This window comes from Camelus ferus, chromosome 2 (assembly GCF_009834535.1).
Source record: "Camelus ferus isolate YT-003-E chromosome 2, BCGSAC_Cfer_1.0, whole genome shotgun sequence".
Taxonomy (NCBI): domain Eukaryota; kingdom Metazoa; phylum Chordata; class Mammalia; order Artiodactyla; family Camelidae; genus Camelus; species Camelus ferus.
Genome location: NC_045697.1, coordinates 46,308,477 through 46,330,674, shown reverse-complemented (window position 1 = coordinate 46,330,674; position 22,198 = coordinate 46,308,477). Strand labels below are relative to the sequence as shown.

The following is a 22,198-nucleotide window of genomic DNA, read 5'->3' as shown; positions in this document are numbered from 1 at the left end:
CAGTCTGTGTGCGGTGGATCTTAATTTTTGTGTTACTTGAAAAAGTCCTTGTGTTAAAACACAGCGTTTAAAGACATATTCTAACAATAGAGAATCATTTATTAAGCACTCTACCTAACAGGAATTTGCACGAGACAATAATTCCTTCCTCGACTGTAATGAGGACTTTAGATTCTTTTTGATTATTATTTCACTGCCTTCGTCACACAGACCCGTGAGGCCAGGGTCAGGATTTTCCCAGCACATCCCCACATACAAACCTCATCTCCTTCCTGAGGTCGCATCAAGGAAACCCTGTCGTACTGCCTCCGCAACAGAGCCCAGAGCGCGTCCAGCCGACCCTGGAGGGAGACGGGATTTGTCAATTCCGGGGGAGTGTGCTCCACACCGGTTTGCTAAATAGGTGCACTGAAGTGAAGAGGGTAAAGCCTTATTCTCTACTCTCATTTCTTTCGTAAGTTAGACGAATAAATAAATAACAGCAATGGAGTTTCTTGTTGCCCAGAAAGTGTTCACTTGCTATAAGGTGAACTGATGTACCTCGGTCCTCCTTCAGATAAATGGGGGCAGGGAGACTAAAGGGGCTACAGCTTCTCCAGAAAGTTGCACTGAAATCCCACAAAGTTTGGACAGTCACCTTAATCGGCGTGTACCACTTTGTCTGAGGAGGCTGGTGTGTGGGTTTGGGTCGGGGTGGTCTGGGCCTGACGGGTTCCTCTGGTTCTTCAGGAATCGTCACCACAGCATTTTTGGCTTTCTCTAGCCTTGCACCTTCCTCGGTAGATCCTTTATCACCCCAGCGGACCTTTAAAACAATGGGAAATACTAGTATCAGACGCAGAGTGGCCTAGAGGAACAAGTTCTTGTTTAGCTGGTTCATTGGTTCACCACCTCAGAGTCAAAGATGAACAGGCATCCTAACTCCAAACTCCTCCGCTTGGGAGGTTTAATAGGTTTCTTACCACTCCTTAGGTGCTTAATATTAACATTCTAGAAATGGAGACCCTTTGTAAAAAATCTGGCATCAATTAAATTGATGCAACCATTTCTCCACTGTTTCAAATAAGGAGTTAATTTTTGGGGTATGTATGAAGTGCATGACAGTGTGTAACTCTATTCTCTAATGAGGTATGTTCTCCTTCCAGCTAAACACATACCCATATATACTGATGGCACTGGGGGAAACAGACGATAATGATGGTGATAATTAGCATTTACTGAATGATTTCATGTGCCAGTCTGCATTTAATCCATACCAAAATGCAATGAGATGGATACTGTACTTTTTTCTTTCAGATGAGGAACTGAGACACAGAAAGGTTAAGTGTCATGCCCAAAGCCACACAACTAGTAAGTGGCAGGACAGGGATTTGAACATATGTAGTCTGAAATGGGTAATAAATAAGGTTTGAATTTTACAAATATATTTTATACAAAGGAGTCAGTTGTTCCTTCCAAACTGTCTATTGAATCTATGGCAAAAAAGTATGATTTAAACATTTAGCCTTTGGAAGTAAAATAATTATAAATGTTTTTCTTCAATTTTGTAAAGATCAACTTTGTAAAGTAGCTTTCAGTCTTTAGTTCCTCTACTCCTATGAGTATGGTAATTTGACACGTTTATTTTTCACGGAGGAAGGCAAATCTGAAAAGGCTAGGCTGTGAAGAGAAAAAATTCAGAGACACCAGGGAATCTCACAAATTTTAGGAAATTCCCTTCTCTGAAAACTCTGGATATTGAAAAACAACAAGGTCAAATGATGTTCATTTTTCAATGAAAATTGGCTAAATCTGGGCCAAATGTTTGCAAATGTGGGCATGTAAAGAGGATGCGGCCCCTGCAGGAAGGCTTTGTCCTACCAGGAGCAGTAGGGAAGTCTAAAAACCAAGGACATTACCAAAGAAGACAAAAAGATAAGTGAAGTTCTAAAAAGAAACAGGGAGTTCTGTGCAGGGCACATAGTGACTCACCAGAGTTAAGTGATTTCTACAAAGGAAAAAAAAATGATTAAACACTTTTTAAAGTATTTTAATGACCTGAATTAAGGGGTGGGAATACAGATGACTACTGTTCACAGAAAGAACCATTCATACCTTTTTGATAAGGCTTACTTAGATGTTTTTACCTTTTTTTTAATTACAGTTTTAGAATAGGTTTTCAATTTCAAGTGGACCCTGCTGAGTCATTAAAACGTATCTGTATCTTTCAGTGTGATCAGTGGTACTAGCATGTTCTTTATGAGGTTGTTAAAATTGTTTTAAACACCATTAAACCTTTAGAGCTAGATAGTTGGCTTTCTTTCCAGAGAAATGACCTTCTCTTTTCAAATCACAGTGTCTTCACCTAGATAAACTAAAACTTTACAAATCTTTAGATATAGCTAAATTGAACTAAAAACCACCAGAACCAAGATACATCTCTTGGAGTTGTTGTCTCAATTTTAAGGGAAAAAAACAAAAACAAAAGAAGATACATGGTTAAATAAGCATAGGAATGTCATAACTCAAAGAAGACATTCGGAGTAGAAATATAAGTAGATAAAATGTAGATTCATTTGGAAATTATAGATTTTTTAACTTAGATTTTAACTAGCCCCAATGTCATGGTGGATATCATAGAGCTAATGTAATTGTATTCTGTCTCCAAGTCTCACCGGCACCGTATTCTCAGATAAAGAACACAAAGATCGTTGAACTAGAGTTCTGACCCAATGTGGCATTTCTAGGGACTCAACTATCAAAGGACTAAACTTATAATATAGTTGTTGAGGTCAAAGGAAATGCAGTAAATAAATCCCTGAGTGTTACTTCATGAAGCAGCTGTTTCATCATCACCACCATCACCACGAAACAATACAACTCCTCTCAATCTCAAGGTCAAAAACTAAGAAACATTTTATAGAGCTCTCCTAAAACTCTTAAAAACAATTAAATATATATACACACTTTTATGTATACATTTTAATATTTTAGTTTGACCACACTGATAGTCAAAAAGGATAAAAGAAGAAGAACAGATTGTTAAAGGCAGCCTTAACAGAATTAATATATCTGACTTTTTATCATGAAAGAAGAGTGCAAGCTTGATAGCTAAAATTTTCCAATTCTACTTGGCTTTTTCAATGATAAACAATGAAATTCCATAATTTCCAGAGCATATTTGGATGGCTGGGAGGTTGTATCATAAAAGGAGCAATTTCAGAATTGAGAAAAGAAACAAAAACAGTTTCACGCTGAATTGGCAGAAACACACATTTGAAGTCATTAGGTATTGTGGATCAGTTGTGCTAACAGCTGTTATTAACATCAGCTCAGTTCCAGCTTTCTGCAAATTGCCATTACCACAGTGTTTAAATATTTAATGTAAAGGAGAAGTAAGAAAAAAAATTCTATGTAAAATTCCTATACTGGCTTAAAATAACATTAGTTACGAAGATTTATTCTTTAATTCAAATGTACAGGTAATTTCTAAAATTCCATTTACTTTCCCCAAGTTTAAGGTATTTTGTAAAGGAAAACACTTTCCAGGTTTAAACAGGCATGGTTTTAAAACAAATTATGTTTTCTATTTTTCCTCTCCAAGTTTAAATAAGTTCATGTTTGAGAAAGTCTCATGATGCTTAATTCTCAGTTTATTTTTTATTGTGTATTTTTCTGCATCGTGTTTCCCCTTTGTGATGCCCATATTTACTTTTCACTTTTTCCTTCACTTTCATTCTCATTTCCATCTCATTGATGGAGCACTCCATAAAATGTAGCCAACATTATCTATGACTAAAATGGCTGCCAACTTATTAATAGTGAGTCCTTTTCATAAATTTTCTTCAGCTGAAAAGGAAAGGCAATGTAATTTCATATTAATTAAAAGTCAACAAATAAAAACACAAACAAATACATTCCAATTAAATTTAAATAAAATTCAGTTACATCTAAAATTAAAAATAAGAGTCAATAACTCTTACCACTTGAAATGTGAGTTACTCAAGAATGTTCATGAGCCCTTGGCTTTCCTGCACATATTCCAATAATATTCCTTCTAAGTCAGGACCCATTTATGAGCTCATACATATGCTTTCATTTTCTGTAGAAAAAAGTTCTCAATCTTTGGAACACTGGAATGTTGGAGTAACAAAAATCTGCCACAGTTCTTAGTGTTTTGAGCAAGAACTAATATATCTGAATCTCACTGTCACGTGGTATTTTGTATGTGTGGCTTTCAAAATGGAATTAAGTTTATTATTCTGAATATAAATCAGCACAAGCTCACTGTCAAATAAGTTGGGAACAGGGAACTCTAGAACACAAACTGAAAATCACTCCATCAAGGGAAAGCTACTAACACGTTGTGCTATTTCCTGTCAAACTCTTTTTCCCCTTGCATACATCTTTTACACACACATTTTGGAACGAGACTAAATAAACTAAAAATAAGCTGTGACAGATCATATTTAGATATTCATATGTAACAATTTTATACAAGTGTGACTTTTTTTTTTATACCTCCAATCCACTCTTTCCCCAACCCTCCAAGCCTAGAATGACACAACAAAGGCAAATGGAAGGAAAATGACCCTCCATCTGTGTCAAGCAACAAGAGCTAGCCTAGCCATGTTCTCTTGTACTGTGTGGTGTTCTCAATTACTCACGGGCAAACACATGCGCAATCTTCTCCAAAAGACAAATTTAATAGGTTCTAGCGCCCACCTTTTCCATGGCTTATTGGCAATGAGATACCTGTCTCAGAGAATATTTCAGCAATAAAGTGGCAAGCTCTTAGGCAAATGTGCATTATTTTAAGATCTAATGTGGTCAAGAAAATAAGAACCACTATCGGATGACTTCTTTAGCCACTCTGGTAAAGATAACCATGTTAAGAAAGTCTGGGCTTCTTCTGAAGAATACTGAAATGTATTCTGCAAATGGGAAACTCTCCTTGGGAATCTGAATTTTACTGAAATGTATAAAAAGGGAAAATTGCAACAGTTGTGAGGTTGTTAATTAGCTTATTGATTTTTTCTGGCAGTAATGGGACAAAGCTGATATGACAGTAAGGAGACATGTGCAATGATTGCAAAACATAAAAACTCCTTCTTATCAAGAAGCAAAATTAAAGAATAACTAATAAGGAAATGCCAGGATTTGTGTTTAATAATACAGTCAATATTTCAATGAGAAAATTCCTCCAGTTGCTCCTTGGGGTGGGATGCTGGCCTGTCTATCTTGTTGTCAAGGGCTTAGGGCTGGCAGTGATTCCTTATTATTAATTAATGCATCACTTTGAAAAATATTTCTGTGGTGGTAAAAATTTGATTTTTAAGATATAATATTTAAGTTCAATTTTAATTCACACTGAGTCTAAAAATTCAATATGTTCTATAAATGATATTTAATATTAATTATGATCATTCATAAGAGATAACTATAAGCTGTAAAAAAAAAGCTTTAAATGTACTTCCTCAATATTTGTGATAAGCTCATGGACATACTATTTTGACATTTTTCTCCTCAAACAATACATAACTGTTGGATCTTCTCAAAGACAAGCATTGTTGTAACTTTAAGTAGCTCGCTTCTTCAAACTGGATGTTCTCGGCAATAATTTTTTCCAAAATAGTCAGAAAAACCCTAACTTTGTTTTGCCCTTTAGAATTCAGACATCTCATCAATGCAGTTCTTTGACTAATAAAGTCAGTTCTTCTTGAATAATTTTGAAATGGCTAGGATTATTCCAGAGAAATAAAACTTGTCCAAATAAAAAGTGTTAAGTAAAACTGGATATTAGGATATTGAATTGTGAACAGTAGAGTTGCCATGGCTTAATAATTCTAGAAATACATAGTCCAGATTAGCAGCTTCTATTTTTTTTTTAAAGATACCAACCTCCATTCTTTTAATTCCTCCAACTCCTCGACCACCATAGTAGGAAGCATCCACGGTGGGCCACTTCTTAGTAGGCAGAGGTTCCTTTTCCTCCTATGTAGATACAAGTTTTTAAAACTGGGTTGAAATAATTTCTTAAAATATTGCTTAGAACTGGCTCACATTTAAACATTTTTCAAAATAATGCCATTGATACAGAAGAAATGTAATAAAAAATATATAGCACGTGTGGGCAAATTTACGCTTACATGCATACATCTCAGGTGAAGTGCTATGGAATATTGGGACTCCTTCCACCCCACAATTTGAGAAATCTACCTTATTTTGCTAGGTTATCAGAAGTTTACTCCTTAACTATGAGCATCATTTGTCTTTTACAGATCTATTCATCATTTCATGTTTTAAAAGATAAAAAGACATAAAATTAGGACCACATTTCAGTAATCACTTCAAGCCTCAATGTATGTGTAAATTTGAATTCTGAGAAATTTGTACTAAAAAGATAGGTAGTTGAGAAGCTTTCAAAATGTGCAATGCCGTATTTCACGTTGCCAACACAATTTTGGCTAATGGTAATAAAAAGTAACAATCGTTTTGGAGAAAGTAATAATATCTAAACTGCCAGCTTGGATCTTCCAACGTTTTGTAAATAAAATAAGTGATGTCAGAACTACTGATATATTGCTATAAAAAGTAAATTAAATCTCTATGTACTATTGATCCTGATGGCCAGTCTATGTTCATCAATATGTGAAGGTCCCATTCCTCTAGCATGTGAGAGAAATCATAAGAAGATAAAAAATAACAAATGATTTTCAAAAATGCAAAAGTCAATACAGAGGTATCACAGTTATCTAATAATAATGTCATTGATCAAACTGGGGGATAATATCCAAATACAGGGAAAAAAACCATCCACATCACTCATTAGGCACTCATTTACCTCTTGTGGTGCAGATGGTGGTGGTGGAGGAGGATCTTTTATAACCTGTACAAAAAAAAAAAAAATCAAATGTAAAACCTTCAGTAGTATGTAGGGAAGAGACAGTAAGAATGTGTAAAAAATAATTAGGTTAGTAAAAACATGACATAATTTTCTTCACGTAGATCACTTTTAGCATTCAAATTTTAGTTTAGATCAAAATCTCAGGGAAAAATACACAGATGGTAATTACAACTACATAGATATACATGGACCATAATTTAATATAACTGAATCTCAAACTCACTCATTCCTGTAGCATTCAAACTTTTGATATAAGAAATGCTGTTATTTCTCTGTAATCCTCTTACTTAATTCAATTTTCTTTTATCAATAAACATACAATTCCAGTTCTTTTTCAAAATTTTGAAGGATAGGAATTTGTGAATTTTTATAGCCAGCCCAGAAATAAATGCCAGGGGAGGATTAAGATTCAAAATAGTATTACAGTAAAATGAAATAAAGGTGATCAAGCTACAGGTGCATTTCCTTTATAAAAAGGAAGCATTCATATCATTATCAACCCACATGTCCAAAAGCAATCCATGAAAACCAGATCTATCAATATTTCACACTCAACAGGGTCAAAACCATGCTAGTCATCTGCATTTAAAAGCCAACTCTTCTTCCTGTCTTCCCTGTTTCTTTCAAGTAAATCACTTTCTTTAAAGTCTTAGAATTGTCTCATAATCTATAATTTCTTCTCACTTTTAAATGACTTCACCCAATCATTTATGCTGTCCAAAGATTCTTTGACATAATCCCCCCACTCCCCCTGCTCCGTCTCCTATATCTTTTCCTCTCCTCTTCTGCCCACCAAGAATTCCCCCAATTTTCTCAATGCAGTTCAGACTCCCTCAATATGCACAGATGCCTGTTTGTTCTCCCCTACCATGGATCACAATTGATCATTTTATCTAACTCCAAAAATCTGTAACTCCTGTGAGGATGTGTTTTATGTCTGCTTTGCTCCTCAGTGTATCCAGTAAAGTGTCTAACACAAAATAGATCTTCTATTTTGTAAGGAAGAAGAAAGGGAGGGAAAAAGGGAAGTTAGGAAGAGAGGAAATGGTGGAAGGTGGGAAAGAAAAAAAGATGGAGAAAAGATAAAGGGAGGAAGGAAGGAAGGAAGGAAGGAAGAGAGGGAGGAGGGAAGGAAGATCAAGGAGAGAAGGAAGGACTCTGAATTCCACTCTCACTATCACTACCTAAAATCATAAACTTAAGATTCTCTGGATTTTAAAAATATCTAGTACAATATTTTTCAACTTTCCCAACACACATTCAACCAAAACTTCAATATTCTGAAAAATTCCCACCTAGATGTAGTCCAACTATGTTTGAATTCCTGCAATAAAGAGAAATTCACTACTTCACAAAGTAATTCATTCCACTGGCAAGAAACTCACATCACTTGAAAAATTTTCCCCCAAATGAAGCCAAAGCCTCCCTCTCTGTAGTTTCCACTTTTTAGTCCCAATCCTAGAATGTGGAAACACACACACACACACACACACACACACACACACATAACTGTTTTTTCTTTCAGAAGAGAGCAGGTCCTATTTTTGAATACTGGGATAATAACCATGTATCTATTGAGCCTACTCGCCCGGAAGCTAAACATCATAACCATTTTTTATATAATGGCCTGAATTGTTGGGTCATCTCGATCAGTTTCTTTAGCATAGCATACATTCATTTGATCAACATCTCAAACAGCGGTTTCCAGAACTAATCCTGGCATTTTAAGCACAGCTAAGCCAGTAGAATTAGATGAATGGTGCTCAGGCAAAATGGCTGCACCCTCAGAGGTCCCCACCTTCATTCTATGCATTTTAACTCATAACATAGTGATAACATTAATTGATTATCATAGCATACCAGTTATAATTAACATAGTTTTCTTTTTTTGGCATCAATGTCTACATGCTTTACTGGTAGTTAAGTTAGACATCTAGCATATTTCTCTATCTCTACCCCAACCTTCATTTTAGCCTATGTAGCCAGGTCAATATTCTTCCTAACAGAAGCTTGACTGATTACTTCTCTAGTCAAAATGGACCAATTGTTCCAGTGACAACCGAAATCAAAGAATTAACAGAATTTTGGGAAGAACCATACAAATCATGCTTCCACTCACTTTTGCAAATTACCATAAAGTGCTCTCTAGAGATCTCTCACTAGACAAAGGCCAAGGGACATCCTTCATTCCACTAAGTCTGAGTATAATGTATTGGAACTCATTTTCATTTCCTTGTGAGGGTTTCAAATTTACCCTACTTATTACCTGAGGACTTAAATAGTATTCCCAACCCTGTTCGACACTATATTCTCCTGAGAATTACTGAACATCGCCTTTCATGACACTTTCTTTTTTACGTCGTATTTGTCATGCTCATTATCCTGCATAACACTGAGTTTGAGCACTGATATACGCAAATTGAATTTCAATTTAGAATCCTCCTATGACCATTGCTGATGAACTCACAACAGAATGATGAGAGGCATCTTTGCATTCTTTCTCTTTATCAAAGACCCTTATTATCACAAGCCACAACCTGGAAAAGGAAAGGTCCTTTTTCAGTACATCTACAGGAGCCACCTCTTGTATTCTCATTGTTCAAATGCCTTAGTGTGGTACAGTTCTGCCTTAATGTTCTATCTACAAACATCCCTGTATATGCTCCTTTACTCCAAGCTGACAGAAGATGTTACCCCAAATAAAATGGTCATTTCCATGTTAAGTCCATCCAGCCTTCACAGAGTAGTCTACCAACTTTCTATCACTTTATCTAGAAGCTTTAAAACTTCTAAAAATATGCATTGCTGCACAGTTGAACCATTCATGCTTCATTAACTTAGGTTTATATGTTTATTTTGGAACTTTTCAATTACCCCTCAAATGTGTAGATTTTTTAAGGGCAATAATCATTATTCCCTCTTTGTAAATATCACAGTGCCTAATAAAGTGCTCTGCAAACAACAGACACTAAAAATAAGATTGAAAGTGAGCTAAAGGAATTAGCTGAGAATGTTCACAAAGGCTCACAGCCAACCTCTAAATTTATAAGGAAAATACTAAGAAAAAAAGCTATAAATGATAACCAATAAAGATTTCCATGAAACTAAAATATTTCTAGGTCCAAAAAACCCAAAATATCAAGTTTCTTCTTTAACCAATAAAGTCAGAGAGCTAATGAACTCAAAGGCAAATGTGAACTCACAGGCAAATAGGAAAACATAAGACCAGACTAAGTTTCTTCACCTGGGAAATAAACCTGATTCATTGTAGGTCCTTTCCAAAATGAAAATTCTAATAGATTGATACAACAAAATACATATCACAATATTTCCACTAGGTTCTTTTCTTCTGTGCCTTTACATAATTAAATAGGGCATATGTCTACATGTATTTGTATTCACCTTATTCCAGAAAAGAACATTAGGGTTTATTTTTCCAATAATGTGTAATTAATCTTATGTATGACTAAATGCGTGACTTATTATAAATTCAAATTGATTTTTAAATCTTGGCAACTATATTTTCTATGTTGTTAACAATGAAAACAGAACCTTAAAACTCTACATAAATCAAATTTTGATCTAGTAGATTAAGAGACACAACCACCACCACAACAAATAACAGAACCTAAAGAAACTGAAGTAGAGCTGAGGTTCACCTGTGTGCTGTTAATACCATCAACAATAACCACCCTTTATTGGTGCTGACATACGCCACACACTCTATGTTCTCTCATTTTCATAATAATCCTGTGTGCTTATCTCCATTCTAAATATAAGAGGGAGGCTCTAACTTTAGTAACCTGTCCAAGGATACACAAAGAGAAAACACTAGAATTAAGATGCAAACCCAAGACCCAGGCCCATCTACCACCAAACTCTGAGTTCAACTTCTTCTGCCACATGACATTCTTTTAAATTAAGGTTTGGATCACAAAGGGACAGGGTGCAAGAGAAAAGGCTTAAGACTTGTTGAGTAGTTTGTTACTTGCTGGGATGGATGGATGGATAGATAGATATAAACAGATAGCTATAGTTCAGTATTTATAGTAACTCTGTGAGATAGATGCTGTCATCCCCACTTTATAAGGACATAATATACATACACCGATTCATACACCCAACATCCATGCCCTAGAAGTGTTGGAACAGGAAATAAATTGTGTGTGTGTGTGACATTTCAAAATGCTCCTTCTCTGCAATCTACCATACAGCCTTGTAAGTAACAAAGGAGGCTGAAAATAATCTGAAGCCATTCAGTCCAAAAGCCAAAAATGGCAAAAATCAGTGTCCACTGATATCCCTATGTTTCAGTAAAACTAGTGCAGGAGAAAAGGAAACCTGACTGTTGGCCCAAATACATTAAAAATAACAGTCATGAGAATCCCATTCTTGTATTAAATAGTGCAAGAACACATTCCTCTCAGAAAAGGATGTATTCATATGCACCATATTTTATGAGAATTTGCAGATTTTAAAAGGCATAATATTGCCTAGTTGCCAGGATTTTTTCCACTTAGCATCCTTCAGCTCTGTATTGAAGATTCTGGAAAACACTTTCACCACTTTATGAACCATATGCAGAGTTTGAGTCTTCTCCAATTTTTTTTTCATTTGTTATTATCATCATCAGGGAGGACTACATCTCATCTCCTTAGCTGCTAGAATGAAGATTTCAGTTTGGAGGAGAGCCGATTTCTTCAAAAAAAAAAAAAAAAGCCGCTTCAGGCAACAGTCCTTTTGATCTGCTCATTAACACTTTTCAAATGTTCGAGTGATGTGGGCATTCTTTGCGCTAGAAAATGTCAGCACGGGAGCCTGCAGCCAGCTTGATGCAATCATATGTTCCGATATTCAGAAAAGAGTGAAAAGAACTGTCAACAGTGAACTGCCTTGGATTTAAAAAAGGAAGATACTGTACAACGACTGTAGATCAAGTAGTATTTCAGGACTGATTCTTGCCAGTGACAAAAACAAATGCCCAATTTATGAGCAATGTCATCTTACTGCCTGAGAGCCCAGAGACCCATAAGGAATCATTCTTAGTGTTTACAAAAATTTATTTAAAATATATGTGGGACTTCCTTTCATTCTTCCTTTCTTTTTGATAAGATAAGACAGCAAGTGTAGTGCTTTCCTCTGAAGGGCATAAACACAAAGTTTTCTGACGTTAGTATTTGGGAAGTCCTTTTCTGAACCCCACAAAGGTAGATGCTTTCAACTTTCAGACCAAGATATGATCAGGCTTATCTCATCCTCCCTTTCCTTTCCTCCTTGACAGACTCATCAGTGTTCAAAGAGTCTACTTTGAACAAATAAATAACTTGTGGGAAGTCTAGACAATAAGCATAATGTAAAGTGCCAAATGAGGACTGGGAAGAACAGTGTGAGAGTGTATTCTCCTGGAGTTAAGTAAAGGTGCTGCTGTCAAAGCAGATAAACCAAGACCAGAAGAGTTTGAAACCCTGTTTTGTAAATGGTGCTCTGTTAGAAAACATCACCATGGAAGCAATGAGTACTAACACCACACTCTATTTCAAGGAGGCAACCAAACATAAATCATTTTAATTAATGGTGCAAGGAAGGCATATTAAAATTTAAATTACTTTTGTTTTATTGTGCATTCCAAAAAAAAAGAAACAAATCAGGCTGCTCTCAAAGTAACTCAATAAAGGCACCAAGAGCCCTCCTCAACAATAAAAAACAAGTGCAATGTAGAAGCATTATTACTATTTAGAAAGAATAGCACAGCTGTTGCTGGCTAAGAAAATGATTCTATACAGCTCCAGTCAGACAGATCCTCATCACAAAAGCTCAACTTACTTATAAGCAAAGTGGGCTTCAAAAAGATAACTTTAAAAAATTTTTTTAAATTAAGATTTATGAGATCTTTATGTAATGTCTTAAAATGAACTAAGGAAAAATAAGCTTGCAATTTTGCCTTGCGGATGGAGAACTTTGGCCAAGGACACTAGAGCAAAGTGAACACTTATCATCTCCAGCATATTCAGATATTTATTTGCAGCTGTATAACACGCTCTAATCTAACACTACAGAAAGCCTTTGTTTGCCACCTCATTAGCCTTACATCTGTAATTCTGCAGAGTGTCTGGTTGCTCCAAATGATGCAACTATAGGGCTGTCAGTTCTGCCATCTTGACAGTAAAACAAATCTGCTATAAACTCAACATATCTTCTAAGCTAAACCATGATGAAAACATCCATAGTTTCTGATATCTTACACATGATTCAATATATGATTTTTTTAACCTCTCCTGGCCCCTTTTCTAATTTAAGGAAAAAGGAAGGATATTGTTGATGTCTTTGTTATAGAAAAGCAGTTGTAAAGGATGGATGGTTGTAAAGGATACTCAATGCACAGGATACAGACTCTTAAACAGATGGTGAGAAATAACTTCATACAAAAATGAGAACTTTTCCCCTTATGCAATAGTTTGCAAACTCAACACCCTCTGTAATTCACTAATGGTAGTGCCTAAGACTTCCAGCTTCGCATAAGAGTTCTTTTATTATTATTACTAGATAAAGTCCTCCAAATATCATTGGTTTGGATTCTATTTGTCATGGAAAGCCCAGGCACACAGAAGACACAATTTTGCAACATTTTAAATGATATCATCTCTCTCTTTTATCCTTGAAAATACTCATTAAAATGAACTGAAAGATTTAAATTTTTAAAAATAGTCTCATATTAAAAGCATCTTAGATGGCCATATATTCTATTACAGGAGTTTCCCTAACTTTTTATATTCTATGCCCCTCTTTGGCAATCTGGTGAATCTATGAATCCCTGCCCAGAGTAATGAAGCTATATTAAAATACACAGGATTTAGAGGAACCCAATTGTATTGAAATATAATAATCAAATCTGTTTAAAAAAAAAAACCAAATCTGTGACTCAAAAATATATATGCTTCTTTATTAATTCAATAATTATAATGAAACATAATAGTAGGCCTAGAAACTATCATAATTTTTGAAGTATAGTTGATTTACAATGTTACATTAGTTTTAGGTGTGCAGCATAGTGATTCAATATTTTTATACCACACACAGTTACTGCACTATTCTTGACTATTTTCTCTATGCTGTACTTTATATCCCCATGTCTAATTTATTTTAGAACTTGCAGTTTGTACCTCTTAATCCCCTTCACTTATTTCACCCATCTTTCTACTCCCCTCGCCTCTGACTACCACTGGTTTGTTCTCTGTATCTATGAGTCTGTTTTTGCTTTGTTATATTTGCTCTTTTGTTTTGTTTTTTACATTCCACATAAAAGTGAAAACATGCAGTATTTCTATTTCTCTGTCTGACATCATTTTGAAGTAGTGATATGTATCTGAATATGAATGGGATTGTACTGACCTCTTCTAGCAAATAACAAGCACTCTGAGAAAATAATACAGAATGCCTGGGTCTTTGCCGTCAATAGGTTCTAATAACATATGCACCTTGGATACTCCTAAAAATTAGAAACCTGTTTCTTCTACAAAACCCTTGCCACTCTGAAACAGTAAGTAAATTCTACTCAATGTATAAAGCAATATGCATATGCATATTTACAGTTACTCAAAACAAAACAGAATGGTAATTCTACTTTTAAAGAATGTGTATTGTTTTTAATCACAGTGGAACCACTACAAACAATTTTTTTCCACTGCAAACATTTTGAAGACTATTTCATTATCTCCCATCTTACAACCTCCTGTACTCCACGAACAATCTTTGTAATGATCTGACTTGAAAACTAGTTGCCAAAATCAATAGCCCTAAGCAGTGATTCCCAACCCTGGAGAATATCAGAATCATTTAGGGAATGTACCTGTTTCTTACTGCTGTTGTAACAAATTATCACAAACTGAGTGGGTTAAAACAACAGAAATTAATTTTCTTGCAGTTCTGGATGCCAGGAGTCCAAAATGAGTTTTACAAGGCTAAAAATAGGTGTGAGTAGAACTGGTTCCTTCTGCAGTCTCCAGGGGTGTATCTGTTTCTGGCCCTTCCAGCTTCTGGTGACTGACCACAATCCCTGCCTAGTAGCTGCATCACTCCAATCTCTGCCTCCATGGTCACATTGCCTTCTCCCCTTCTGGAATCTAATCTCCTCTGCCTCCCTCTTATAAGCACACTTATGACAGCATTTGGAGCCCGCCTAGATCATCCTGGATAATAACCCTATTCCAAGATTCTTAATCATATCCAAAAATGTTATACTCCAACTCTCTACACTTTTTTTGGAGAGATTTACCTCTGGTCATATCTAAGGTGCACTATCTGTTGCTGGCTTTGCACTTCAGCTGTTGAAAGAACTCAGTTGAATAAGACCTAATCTCTCCCAAGACCAGATATCAACACCACCATAAAACAAGCAAAGCTTTTTGCAGGGGATTACATTGATCAAAAGTGTACACTCCTTTCCAGTGGCTTCTCATCATCCTTGAGGTGAATTCAAACTTCCTCAATACAGAGGATGCCCTCCCTAGTGCGGTGCATGCCAAATTCTAAACCGTCTTTCACCTCTCCCTTTCCCTGGCACACTAGAACTCAGCCTAGGACTTCCCAAAGCATGCCAGAATAGCTCATAATTCCCCACACATTTCATCGGAAATGTCCTTCACCAACTGCCAATGTCTTATTCATTATTCAAAACTCAGTTTGGAGTCTGTAGCTCAGTCCAGTTTCTCTGAAATATCCCTAAACTCTGGCAAACCCCGACTCCTTTGTGTTCTTTACACATGTTGCTATTTGGGAACTTATAAGCCACCATTCACACTTTGCCCGCAGTTCTGTGTGAGTTTCCACCTCAGACGATAATCAGTTTTGTTCCACCAGTTCCTAGCACTGTACTAGCCCATATTAGATTGCTAAGGGCTGAATGCAGAATTTTGCCTCTACCTCTCCCTGCTTTTAAACCTACTTAGGAAACATTTGCTATGATTCACTTCTCTCTAGGTCTACATACAAGCTCATACTCAGGGCTAGCTGCTCTTTAATATATATTTCTAAATGTAAAATAAAGGTGCTTCTCTCTATTAAATAAGTTGCAGAAATTAGTAAACATTCATGTTTCTGAGGATAGGAAGCCCACCTGACATCCTGAAAACACACCTTGATGGTGTCCCTGAGTGATTTGCATAAAGAAATAAACCACGTGATTCACAATCTGCAGTGTCCCAGGGATGGAACGGATCTATTCTCACCACCTGATGATGGAGTATCTCTACACCATGAGATATGAGGGTGGAGACTTCATCTGAGCATACCTAGCAACCTCCCAAAGAAGCCCATTTCAGTTTTCACAAGTGTCCTTTTAAAAATCATACGCTTTGATACTTTTGAGCCCTCTGGTCAACATTAAATGAAACTGCAAAGTAACGAAGGAAGGATATCCACCACGGTGACATTTAAATTAAAAAATAAGAAGCACAAATCACATTAAGACACCTTTTCCCTTTTTAATTTGAGACTCAAGAATGCTACGTAGCCTAAAATCGCCATATCTAAGATAATCAAGATTACAACAGGAAACCGTTTGAGCATAAGTTGCTGTGGCAGGAAACTGATTAGTTCAGCAAAGAGACAGGATGCTTCTTGTCTCCACTGTTGTCTAAGTTAATTCTGTGCCTCGTCCATGGGCCAAGTGCTCTGAGATAAAGGATTACAAAGTTGTCTCATGAAAGCAGACTGAATAACAATTAATAATAAATGCAGGGGTAATATAAAGTACTGCCTGAAGTTGCAAGGAAGCTGAAATCAGTCAGCAACAGTGAGGGGAAAAAAAAGGGCCCTCACCTCATATTATGTAAAATGCTACCGTGATCTACAGAATATAAAGTCCTGTGTAATGTTTTGATTAGACAAGAAATATTACCAAAATAGGTTAGGTAATGGCCCCATAAAGATGTCCACAGCCTGATTCCCAGGAACTGTGAATATGTTGCCTTACAAGGCCAAAGAGACTTTGCAGACGTGACTAAGGTGAAAGACCTTAAGATAGGCATTTATCCTGGATTATCCAGGTGCCTCCAGCCTAATAACATGGTTCCTTAACATTGGAGGTCCTTTCCCAGATGGGTTCAGAGTCAGAGGGACATGTGACTACAAAATAATCACAAAGATGCCATGTTGCTTTAAAAGTGGAGGAAGGGGCCCGTCAGGCAAGGAAGGGAGGTCACCTCTAGAAGCTGGAAAAGGCAAGAGGGCAGACTTTCCTCCAGAGCATTAAGAAAGGAATGTACCCTTTCAGTCCAGTTTAGCCCAGTGAGACCCATGTTGGGTTTGTGATTACGTAACTGTTAGAGAACAAATTTGTGTTGCTTTAAGCCATCAGATGTGCGATAATTTGCTACAGTAGTAACAGAAAGCTTCTATCTACCCATATTATTTCAGAGGTTTTACTCAAATGTGAAAAATGACAACCTGAAACCAACTGTCATAATTTCAAAAGTGACTGTTTAACGGGTACCCTAACACCTACACATGACTTATTTATAGGATGTTTTTCTGAGAGGCAGACAGAGAAGGTCCTGAAATAGCAGATTTCAGGTAATGAAAGAGTAATGAAAGATTCATTAAGCACTGAAAAATAAAAACAAAAACCTGACAGATTATCAACCTCTCCCAATGAATCCGGCAGAACATATCATTCAATTTACTTGAAATTAAAACCCTTTATCCCTATAACCTTTCCTACCTTCTTCCCCGCTTCTTCCCCCAAACCTGACTGTGAAGTGTTTTTAGATGAAGTTTTATAATAAACATCTATTGGCATGCATGTTTTCCAGAATTTATTACAGTGATAAAAATTATTAAAATTCAGTTTGCTAACTGAAACTTTGCTGTTGTTGAACCATGTGTCACTGATTCAGGTTTCAGGTCCTACTTTACACCTTGCTGTTTAAAAAAAAATGGGTAGAGTTGCAAATCCTTCTTACTCACCACTTTGCAGCAAAGGGGCCAAAACCACCACATTAAACCGATGGCCAAGAGTAGCAGTAACACCAAAATCGCGATGAGGGCTGCAATCCCATTAGACTAGAAGAGGCAGAAAACAAAAACAAGGCAGTGAAGTTTAGGGACAAAGCCCAAAGACATGTTTTTTAAGGAAACAGCAGAAAATAATATGGAAAGCATCATGATATCAAACCTGATTTCCATCATATTCCTTTAAATTCTTTAAATTGAAAAAATTATCTTATAATCTGTTTGTATTGTATTCCCTTTTATTATATTTATATTGTATAATATATAAATATATCATAACCTATTTGTATTAAATTCCCTTATATTATGTTTTATATATATTATGTTAAGACAGGCAATAACAACAGGGAACTATATTCAATGGCTTGTAGTAACCTATAATGAAAAAGAATATAAAAATAATATTATATGTATAACTGAATCACTAATATACAACACTGTAAATCAACTATATTTCAATTTTTAAAAATGGGGGGGAGAAAAGGCAGGCAATAATAAATACGAAAAACTTCCAAAATGTTTTAAATTCGGCCATAAAAAAAATAAGGAAAATTACAATTTGAGATTGTACAGATCATCCATATGGTCCCTATCTTTTGTCTCTGGGGAAGGATTATTTTGGTTACAAGCATGATTACCTCTAGGCAGAATTTATGCAGAATTTCCCCAGATTTTTTGATAATGGAACACTATTTACTTTATATATTTAAATGATAGGACAAGATGAATCTCAAAAATCACCAAGGAGATGACAAACAAACAATGATTCTTGTTAGCAAGTGGTGCATACCCATCGATGCAAGACGTGCATTCACTTATCAGAAGATCTCTCAGGGCAGCTGAACCACTACCCACACAAGAACCACACTGGTGTTCTTTCACTTCTTAAGGATGAGCTCCTCCAGCCCTAAGGCACCTGCTCTGGGCTCTGCCTCCTACCCCCTTCACCTACCAAGTACCTATTCATCAGAGAACTTAGCTTAAGCCACTTCCTCCAGAAGACTTCCTTGTAACCTCTGGCTAGAAAATGCTCCTCCTTACTGTACAAAGGATAGTTCTCCACACTTTAATCTTTAGCATTATCACAATTTATGTGTTGATTATTTGCTTATTTTTGAGGTGAACTACAATTATTTATTTAATTTGCTTTTTCTCTCTTCGCTGTGAGCCCTAGGAAGGCAGGGCCCATGTCCAACCTACTTACCAGTATATACTCTATGATCAGCATTTAAATCTATTTACTAAGAGAATGAATTCCAAATAAATAAGACTGCAAAAGTCACAAACACACATAACAAAGAGTGTTTTTTTTTTTTTAGTTCAGAGATAAAAGTTTCCAAGGGAACAAGGTGTCTCTTCCAAATCCCACTCTCCAGGATCCCCAGTTATCATGTTTTGTTCGTGTTTTGGTTTGTTTTTTAAGGGAAATATTTCAAGGAAGAACAAAAATAACTGTAAATAAATCAATACACTCTCTGGATGGAAATTTGGGCCTTTATAAGGCAGCTTTTCAGAGATACATTTACTGCCATTCAAAACAAATAAGACGTTTAAGCCCAGAAGTCAAGGAGGGAGCCATATGTATCCCAAGAGCTAACAGAGAGGCTGGGGTCGAGTGGGAAGAACCTGTCAGTATCCATCTTAGAATGGTGTTGTCTTAAAAGTAGTTTAGTCGAGGGACATTATTCTGAACACCAGAAATTGACACATTGTAACTGACTATACATCAGAAAAAGAAAAAAAAGCAGTCTATGGGTCTAATGTTAAGCACATTGCTCAAATTCTTGGTGCCTCTGTTTTCTAATCTACAAAATAAGAAAGTCAGCTGTTCCCAAGGCATGAAACTCTGTGGCAAAGGATATCACTCTTTAAAAAGCACTGTGCACATTAACATATTTTTAAAGCTCTGGATGGTTTTGTAGTAAAAAAACAAAAGTAAGTCCAAGTTGTATCAGCACAGAATCTTTTTTATTTTTCATAACGTTATCAATATCCTACAGAAGTAGGATTCCCTAGAATCCATTTTGGGAAATGCTAGGATTGAACAAAGCTAAGAGGTTTTCTGATGTTGAAGCAACAGTGGTAGTAGGATTTAATCAGAACATTTAAAAATGGAATTTGAATTGCAATACATAATTACCTATGCACAAAAAGAGCTAACAATCTTTATGTAGATAGTTATTTGTAAATAACTGAAGAGAGAAGGTAGTTTTCAGAAATAGCAGGGAGTGCTAGCAAAATATACTTGGTTTAGCTGATCAGAAAAATCTTGAAATGTGTGTCATCATTTCCCTATATTATCTGATATTTTCACAATGGAAAAAAAAAGAGAGAGATTACCATAGAGTAGATGGAAACTATCTCCAAATAAATCAATTTCCAAAGATATTGGTTGTTAGTAGCCTTTCAGTTTTAATAAATCTATTAAAAATAACTTTAAAAATAATTCTCAGAGCAGCATAGACCATAAAACATTCATTAATTTCAGAAATTTTTAGGAAAAGATTAAGAATCAAGTATACATGATCAACTAAAGTATCCTTTGATTTCTAATTTTGCATCTGAATGTAAGAGGGAATAACCACACAAAATATTTATATAGCAGACGGTAGGTTGCAAATTAACCAAAACAGACACCACCAAAATACCACCTAGAATCTTTATCATTTCATTTATTTTTCAGAAAACAATGAAAATAACTACAGAAACTTTACATACACAGACACACACACACACACACACACAATATCTTCATAAAGCTTTACCACTTACCAGTAGACCATTCTTAAGGCACTTCAAGATGTTATCAAATATTTATCGTAAAGAATTATTTTAAAATACAAGAATTGAAAAGACATGCATTCGTCTAGTAACTTCTTGATGTAGAGTTTGTTAGAATGGAGATGTAAGCTCGGCATGTGGTTACTGATGTGTCCTAAACATCTAAATCAGTGTCTTGCACATAGAAAGCTGCATGTGTGTGTGTGTGTGTGTGTGTGTGTGTGTGTGTGTGTGTGTGTGTTTGATTCAGAGAGAGAGAGAGAGAGAGAGGAGAGAGATAAATACCTTACAGAAATTTTCCAGGCAAATAATCTAAGTTCTCTGTCCTCAAAACCAAAGAAAGTAATTCAGAACACATATGACACTTATGAAATACTCCAAGTGTATCTTTCTACCCAGAATTCTAAACATTCAAGAAGAAATCATGCAGCTCCCCACAGGCTTGATTACACTAAGCTCTAAAATCTGGACAAATAAGAACATAACAGGAAAGGAATGTCAAAGAAATACATAGAAAACTATAATATCCTTTGGGACAAATGTTGTCAAATCTATAAATTCATGATTCCACCTTCAAATATAAGGTCTTATATAAGATAGCCCCAATCTGTGACACGTATGGAATGTAAACAACATTCCCCACCAGACCTTCCCCACATGAGGATCGAGCCACAGCACCCATGGAAATGGCTCACCGCTTGGCTGTTCTACACAACTTTCTAAAGGGTTCTATGAACATTCGTTTCCCCCTTTTCTTAGAATCAAATCCTGTGTTCAGAAATAAGGACGTAAAACTAGAGGGTGTGAATATACTAAAAGTTTAGTGGTTAGGGTTTTCTTTCTACAAATGTGTCATGAGCAGGGAATTTGGAAAATGATACTGATGGAATATAAAGTAGATGGGGTAGCCATGACAGGCAGTTAAAATTCTTGGATTTTCTGTCAAAAAATGCCCCTATTAGGAACACTGACAAAACACTATGCACATCCAGATGTAACTATACATTTAATGTGATAATATTCTCTCAAATGATTCCAAACATCTGTCTGTAAGAATACTGACTATGAAAACACACACTTTTGAAAGACCTACAGACCTAATCTTTATCATATTAAGCTAAGCATGATGGAAAACAAGTCAGAAGAAGCAAAGAATTTAATGCAACCCAACCTCATCGTAAACACAGCTCTGGAGACCCTGGTCCCAGACACTAGCTCGGCTAACTGGATACAAACCGAGGCTTCCCCAGTTCCTTTGTTTAGGTTTGCCAAAGCCATTATCAGAGCATGAAAGGCTTCAGTCATGAAAGGGAAATCATTTCATTGTTCACATAACTTTATAAACAATTAAGGAAAGGTCAAACACATAGATTTCAGTCGCATGAGCAGACACCATGCTGAAAACTGCAGACTTCAGAGTCAGATGGAACTAGCTATGATTATGCACAGATCTGTATCACAGGTGGAAGCTAAAAGCTTCACTCCTGTTTAGGCAGTGCTGCTCTTTAAATACTAGATAGTTAA

General features: G+C 35.9%; 1 protein-coding gene across 4 annotated transcripts in view; it reads right to left on the bottom strand.

Annotated features, from left to right (window-relative positions):
* ANTXR2 (ANTXR cell adhesion molecule 2) overlaps nucleotides 1–22,198 on the bottom strand; it is a 134,102-nt gene that overhangs the window by 53,577 nt on the left and 58,327 nt on the right. For all 4 annotated transcript variants that reach the window (XM_032457136.1, XM_032457130.1, XM_006190358.3 and 1 more), the window contains 5 exons: nucleotides 17,849–17,944; nucleotides 6,824–6,868; nucleotides 5,881–5,973; nucleotides 638–805; nucleotides 261–341 (listed from right to left, as the gene is read on the bottom strand). In XM_032457136.1, coding sequence (XP_032313027.1) covers nucleotides 261–341; nucleotides 638–805; nucleotides 5,881–5,973; nucleotides 6,824–6,868; nucleotides 17,849–17,944 — 483 coding nt within the window. The remainder of the gene's footprint in view (nucleotides 1–260; nucleotides 342–637; nucleotides 806–5,880; nucleotides 5,974–6,823; nucleotides 6,869–17,848; nucleotides 17,945–22,198) is intronic.